Genomic DNA, 6,572 nt, shown 5'->3' on the forward strand with positions numbered 1-6,572 from the left:
ATCTCCTTGATCTCATTAGCGCAACAACAGCTGCCGCCACCACCACAAAGTTCGAGCACCACCACCGGCATCAACATCAACAACAATTTCTGGGATTTTTTTTCAAGTTCTGGCTTTTTTTTTCGATTTTAATTGTTTTTGTTTTCGATTCACCAATTTTGGTTTTGTTTTCGATTCACCAATTTTGGTTTTTGATTTTGATTTTGGTTTTTGATTTTGGTTTTTGATTTTGGTTTTCGATTTTGGTTTTTATTTTGGATTTCGTTTTTAGGGTTTCGATTTTAATTTGCCTTTTATTTTGGATTTTGGTTTTTTTTCCTATTTGTTTTTCGTATTTGTTTTTTTTCTGATTTTGATTTTGTTTTTTTCGAATTTTTGGTTTCTTTTTTTCGATTTCAATTTTGGTTTTTTTTTGTTTTTGATTGTGATTTTGGTTTTTGATTTTGGTTTTCGATTTTGGTTTTTATTTTGGATTTGGTTTTTAGGGTTTCGATTTTAATTTGCCTTTTACATTGGATTTTGGTTTTTTTTTCCTATTTTTTTTCGTATTTGTTTTTTTTTTCCAATTTTGATTTTTTTTTTCGAATTTTTGGTTTCATTTTTTCGATTTCAATTTTGGTTTTTTTTTTTCGTTTTTGATAATTTTTTATATTTCGATTTCAATTTCTGTTTTATATTTTATATTTTGATAATTTTGGTTTTTTTTTTCGTTTTTGATAATTTTTTATATTTCGATTTCAATTTCTGTTTTATATTTTATATTTTGATAATTTTGGTTTTTTTTTCGTTTTTGATAATTTTTCAATTTTTTGATAATTTTTATATATTCTTAAGGTTATTTTTACCAATTGATTTTTTTTTCTGTTTTAATTGCTTGTACAGATTATGCAAGAATATTGATATGTTCATGTTGTAATTTTTTTTATGATTTATAATGTAATTTTTTTTTTATTTATAATGTTAGTTGTAATTGATCTATATTGTAATTTTGGATTTCATTATATATTGTAAATTTTGGATTTCATTGTGTATTGTAAATTTTGGATTATACATATTGAAACCAATTCGATTTTTGTTGTGAATTGTTATTTTTTTCAGTTGATTTTATTGGTAAGTGAAAAAAAACCAAAAAAAAAAAAATTTTGGACATTTTTGGCACCGGTTAACCGATGCCCAAAGGAGGATAAATATTTTTTTTAGTATTTTTGGCACCGGTTAACCGGTGCCAAAACCTGTGTTATGGCACCGGTTTTGAACCGGTGCAAAAAAGGGGGTATTTGGCACCCCCCACATAGGCACGGGTTCAAACCGGTGCCTTAGGTCGGGTTTGAACCGGTGCCAAATGCGTTTTTTCACGTAGTGATTGAAGTGGGTTAGTTTGTGGAGGAATGTGAGGGGGAGGGTCACCGACCACCGACAGGGGACTAGGCAGTGGCATGGCAGTGGGTAAGGGATGGGATGAATGTGTACATTATAAACTGGACTCGCGTGAGTCCGTTCTACTCAAAACCTTCTCTAAAATCTTATATATTTCCTTTTTTACAAGATTTACCATAATTTTTTTCCTCAATTTCTCTCAATTTTTCCCCCCTCTCTAAAATAGAGATTTAGAGAGGGGGAAAATATATGACATCTGACTTTATTTTAGTCATAGTGAATTCTTTGCTTATTATGGATGATCAACTAGCTTAGTTGGTTAAAATTTTAAGGGTGAGACTCAAGATTCTGGATCAATTACCGTCTATATCATTTTGCCCCTTGTGGCTTTCACTATTTCAGGCTTAATAAAAGCAAATGGCATCCATTGATCCTTATTCAAAACAATAACCAGCTTGTTTACGCGGACCTCCATTCTACTTGTATACAATACATAGCAGCTAATACAAAAACCACATTAATGGAGAGGTCATACGCTCATATGGTCATACCAAGCTATGTCAAATATATTTCGTAAATAAGTTAACAAAAGACCACTTACTAATAAACAACCTAGCTAATTTATTAATTATACTAGAGAAAGAAACATGACTAATTTTATTCAACAACTATGGGATTGTTGATGGTACCATCTTCCTTGTATAGTAACATAGATGGAAAATCACCTCTAAGGACCTGAACCTTGAACTTGAGCAAAGTATCACTTTGTTCCACGAGCTCGAAAACACAAACATCTCCAACCTTTAGATTGTTGTCCTCAGCAAATGCTCTCCACCTAGAGTCGAACCTTTTATTAGATGGTGTTTTGTCACCTAAATAAGCTGTCTCCCAGCTGTTTCCACCGCGAGTTAAGATGACCGGGATTGTTTTGTTGGGAAGGGCTTGAGAAAATTTTATAGGTAATATCTGGTACAATCAATGAATTAAAAGTCATTAGTCATTCTTCTTAAGCACCTATATTATGTCATATGTACTAGGAGTTGTGCTGTGGTGTAGTGTACAATACATGTATGATGTTATTTTGACACAAAGTTTCATGACATAATATGAATGTAAATTAAAGCTTTCTGTTCCTAAAAGTTTAACAGATGATCCAAGAAAAGTTAATAAGAAAGCATACCAGTTGATATTTATAAGCAACAAGGCCGACATGTGACTTGACAATAACTATAGGAAAGTAAGGCTTTCCTGAAAGTGGCTCGATATCAATATCCTTGCAGGAATCTGCAGCCACAGGTTCAACTTCAGATTCTAGTACAGGATCAGCTTCGGGTTCATGGTCAGGTTCAACTTCAAGTTTAAGTTCAACTTTAGGTTCTGGTACAGGATCGGCTTCGGGTTCATGGTCAGGTTCAAGTTCAACTCCATGATCAGACTCTGCCCACTCTGGTTCAGCTACTACTTGCTCATTATTTTGTTGTGGTTCTAATTTGTCACCCATTTCTATAACAGGAAATTTAAAGGCTCATAATATCAAAAAACTTTGCTCGAAAATTTCAATGTCAAGATGCAGATTATAAATGAATAGAAAGTAATGAACTAGCTGGCTTCAAATTTTTTAAGCAATAATTATAATTCATTAATAGCGAGTTAAACAAAGAACAACATTAATCAAACAGGACAATTGTTCTTTAATTAGGCTAGAATAAACTAGAAGGTTTAAGAATTTTCTCCCCTATACACACCAAATGTGTAATTTAGGCCGATTAAGAATGAAAACATGTCACATTTACTAAGGTCTCTATAGCTGATCCACCCCAATTAGGAATCTAACTTCTTTTGCTCGAATAATATTCATATCAAACTTTATTTATATCGGAGGTAGAATTTGATGTGATTTGTTTTCTTGTAACAAACTCATGTCTCATGGTTCTGTAACATCAATTAAGGATGCGTAGATTAGTAGATTTATCTTTATTTCGGGCAAAATTAACTTTATACCCCCACTTTTTATGTTTCCTCACACTAAAATCTCTTAAATACCCTTCAAAGTTGGGTCCATATTTAATACCCTTCAAACTTTAGGGAAAATGTTTAATCGTTGCACATAACCTGTAACGGATGTATTAATTGCACAAACCAACAAAGTGCATTTTCAAATGTATTTTTAATCTTTTACTCTACTAGAAAACAAAATTGTGGTATCTTTTGTGATTATTCCTAACATACTTCACACATGAGTTTACACTCTCCCCATTTCCTTAATTTCCGTGCAAAATAAGAAACAAATACAACTAATTGAGACCAAGGGACTAAAATAAAGGGAGTACAAAGCCCATTGCACAAGACATCCATTAAAATCAAAACAAGATGTAAAAAAAATGACAACAAATTCAAAAGAAAAGTTAGAAACAGACAGCAAAAAGCCCGTCAATAAAAATATTGGATCAAGGAGGATTGTCAAACATGCAACACATAATAAATAAAGTAAGTAAATAATCTGGAAAATGTCAGATCAAAAACAAAAATACAAGTATGAAGAAAACAGAAGATACCCCCATAAAAAAAAAAGCTGAAATTAAAAAACCCCAAATAAAGAAGTTGCTTAGAAGTAAGCAAATAAAGATATAATCTTGCAAAAAAATGGTAAGATATAAATAAAATTGAACCAAAAAAAGTACCTGAAAGCAAGCTATAGATTGCAAAAATGGTAAGATTTTGATGATTTTCTCTTTCACCTCTATTGCTCAAAGTCAGAGCAAAAGATTGCCTCAGCTAGACTGCTACACTAGCTTTCAATTTAGTTTCTGACTTACTTCAACTATTTTTCAGAATTCAGAGAGGTATTTATTTCCTGCATTTTATTTATTTATTACTTTTTTTATTACTTGCCTTGCCCTTGGGAAATTGATCACAGTTTTGGGCCTAAAGTTAAATTGGCTCCTAATTTAATAGTGTAATTAAATTTGGTTCAGGGAAAGGGAAAATAGCCAAATGGGGTTTATGGTTCATACACTACCTCTATTATTTATTTATTATTTTTTTTTCGGTAAATACTAGTTTATTTATCAAATAAATGAATTTTTGTTAATCTGGTGCCATTTTTGTAAATATATTGAAAAAGCATGGTCATTTATTCAGTATTTTTGGTGAGTTGTTCAATTACTGTTTAGTGAGGAAATTACACATGTACCCCTCAACTAGTACATAAAAAGACGCATGTACTTCTCCATTAGTAATTGAAAAAGACGATTATGCTCACAGATAAACAATTTATTTTTTTTAATTAGGGAATTAACTGGACACAACTCTTATTTTTTTTAATATGTATGCAACTACTCATTTACAAACGAGAGTTGTAAGAAAATTGAGCTATATTGTACGGGACTACGGGGTAGTGAATAAATTAAATACTTTCTTCGTTAAAGCTATACTTGATACGTAGTATTTTTGTAGACAACCGATCTTTCTACGTCGCTCCATATATCCAGTTACGGCGTTAGGTACTGCGTGGGTTACTTGATGGTAAAGCTTGATATGAACTCTATGAATTTATTGTAGGTAGTTGGTAATTTAAAGACCATCCAAAAGTAAGCTCTTTTAAGGCCAATTATCTCTTTAAAAATATAGCAAAATATAATTTCACAAACATTTGAGCAACTTGAGTTTTAAAACTCTATCAATTAAATTTATAGACAAGATTTGTCAATTGTACCAGTGAATTTGAGAATTGAAATAGAAAATTAGGTGTAATTTTGTGTAAGAAATTAAGTAAAATAAAGATTGGTCAATAGAATGAGGGAGAAGCAAAGATATGTTAAATATAAAAGGAAAAAACCAAAAAAAAAAACACTTTAGGTTTCTGTCCAAAAGAGTATAGTAAAAGAATAAAGATTAAAAAAATAAGTTCTGGAAAAAAAAATTTAATAATAAGGAGTATACTACAGCTTATGGCTAAGAATAGGAGTTGAACCCTCCCCTTATGTATTTGCGGATGCTATTTTAATTTAATAAAGCACTAACTTTTCCTAAAAAAAAAAAAGAATAGGAGTTGAACCCTTGACTTGCTTCCCTCACAAAACCAATTAATTATATCCGGCAAGCCTTTATTCATCAATTTTAGACTCATAATAACATCTTATACGATTTTTAGAGTGCTCATATGATGTTGGATCATATATTCATATGAGACATTTCGAGTTTCATTTAACAAATCACGTTATAATATTGTATAAAAGGGTGAATTGGAATGGAGTTAAATTCTATAATTTTCCTTACTAGTAGTGTATACACAATAATATATCTGGTTCAACTATTTAAAGTATACTATAAATTTAACTTAGATAATTATGTTTACATTTAAATATTATATACAAAATTATTAACCTGTGCGATAACCTTAAATGAATACGAGGTAAATAAAATGATCATTAGATCATCCCCATCGGATGCTTAATTGTACATGCGTGTAATTTAATAAAACTATGGCTGGGGATAGTAGCTACCTGATAGATATTATATTTAGGATAATATTTATCGCATATTAGGATATATTTATTGTATATTTTGTATGTTTATCGTATCTAGGATTCTTAACGTGTTTAGGCCTAGCGTTGTAAACTCTATATATTTGATCAATGGTACACACTCCAGATTGAGGAGCTTTCCCGAAATCTAACACTACCTAATGTGGGAAAACTAAAGAAATGAAGGGAGTGCTAACATTGGACATATAAAAGTTTAATAATGATGATGAAAAATACAACTTACAAACGTAAGTGTAAAAAAAAAAAAAATTATATGAAAAAATATATGTTGTTTATTTTCTTTTTTTTTTTTACAATAAAAATGCATATTTTAACATGTCTTATTCCAATCATTAATATTAAACTTTTTTACACTTACGTATGTATATTTTAACATCAAGGAAGATTATTTTTGTTGTAAAAAAATATATCTTATTTTTTTCCTTTTCTTTTATTTTAACATGTCTTATTCCAATCATTAATATTAAACTTCTTTTTACACTAACGTTTGTATATGAAAAATAATCTTCCTTGATGTTAAAATAAAAGAAAAGGAAACAATGTATATATGAAAAAATAACAATAAAAACAAGACATATACAAAGAAGCTACTTCGTATTTTGTTTAAAAAAAAAAACACTTTAAGATGGCCAGTTTCCGTAAGACGTG

General features: G+C 30.1%; 1 protein-coding gene across 1 annotated transcript; it reads right to left on the bottom strand.

Annotated features, from left to right (window-relative positions):
- Positions 1 to 1,817: 1,817 nt before the first annotated feature.
- Positions 1,818 to 4,193, bottom strand: LOC110723560 (B3 domain-containing protein Os06g0112300-like). The gene is made up of 3 exons (XM_021902907.1): positions 4,059 to 4,193; positions 2,558 to 2,880; positions 1,818 to 2,343 (listed from the first exon to the last, which is right to left on the bottom strand). The coding sequence occupies exons 2-3, from the start codon at positions 2,876 to 2,878 to the stop codon at positions 2,035 to 2,037; spliced, it is 630 nt and encodes a 209-aa protein (XP_021758599.1). The 5' UTR covers positions 2,879 to 2,880; positions 4,059 to 4,193; the 3' UTR covers positions 1,818 to 2,034.
- Between the last annotated feature and the right edge of the window lie 2,379 nt (positions 4,194 to 6,572).

Source organism: Chenopodium quinoa, unplaced genomic scaffold (assembly GCF_001683475.1).
Source record: "Chenopodium quinoa cultivar QQ74 unplaced genomic scaffold, ASM168347v1, whole genome shotgun sequence".
Lineage (NCBI taxonomy): Eukaryota > Viridiplantae > Streptophyta > Magnoliopsida > Caryophyllales > Amaranthaceae > Chenopodium > Chenopodium quinoa.

What these genes read in the sequence shown, in the direction of transcription:
- LOC110723560 (XM_021902907.1), bottom strand. Translation starts at nt 2,878, where the DNA reads ATGGGTGACAAATTAGAACCACAACAAAATAATGAGCAAGTAGTAGCT. An exon ending in TTGCTTATAAATATCAACTG is followed by an intron (nt 2,344 to 2,557) that starts GTATGCTTTCTT and finishes TGATTGTACCAG; the next exon opens with ATATTACCTATAAAATTTTC.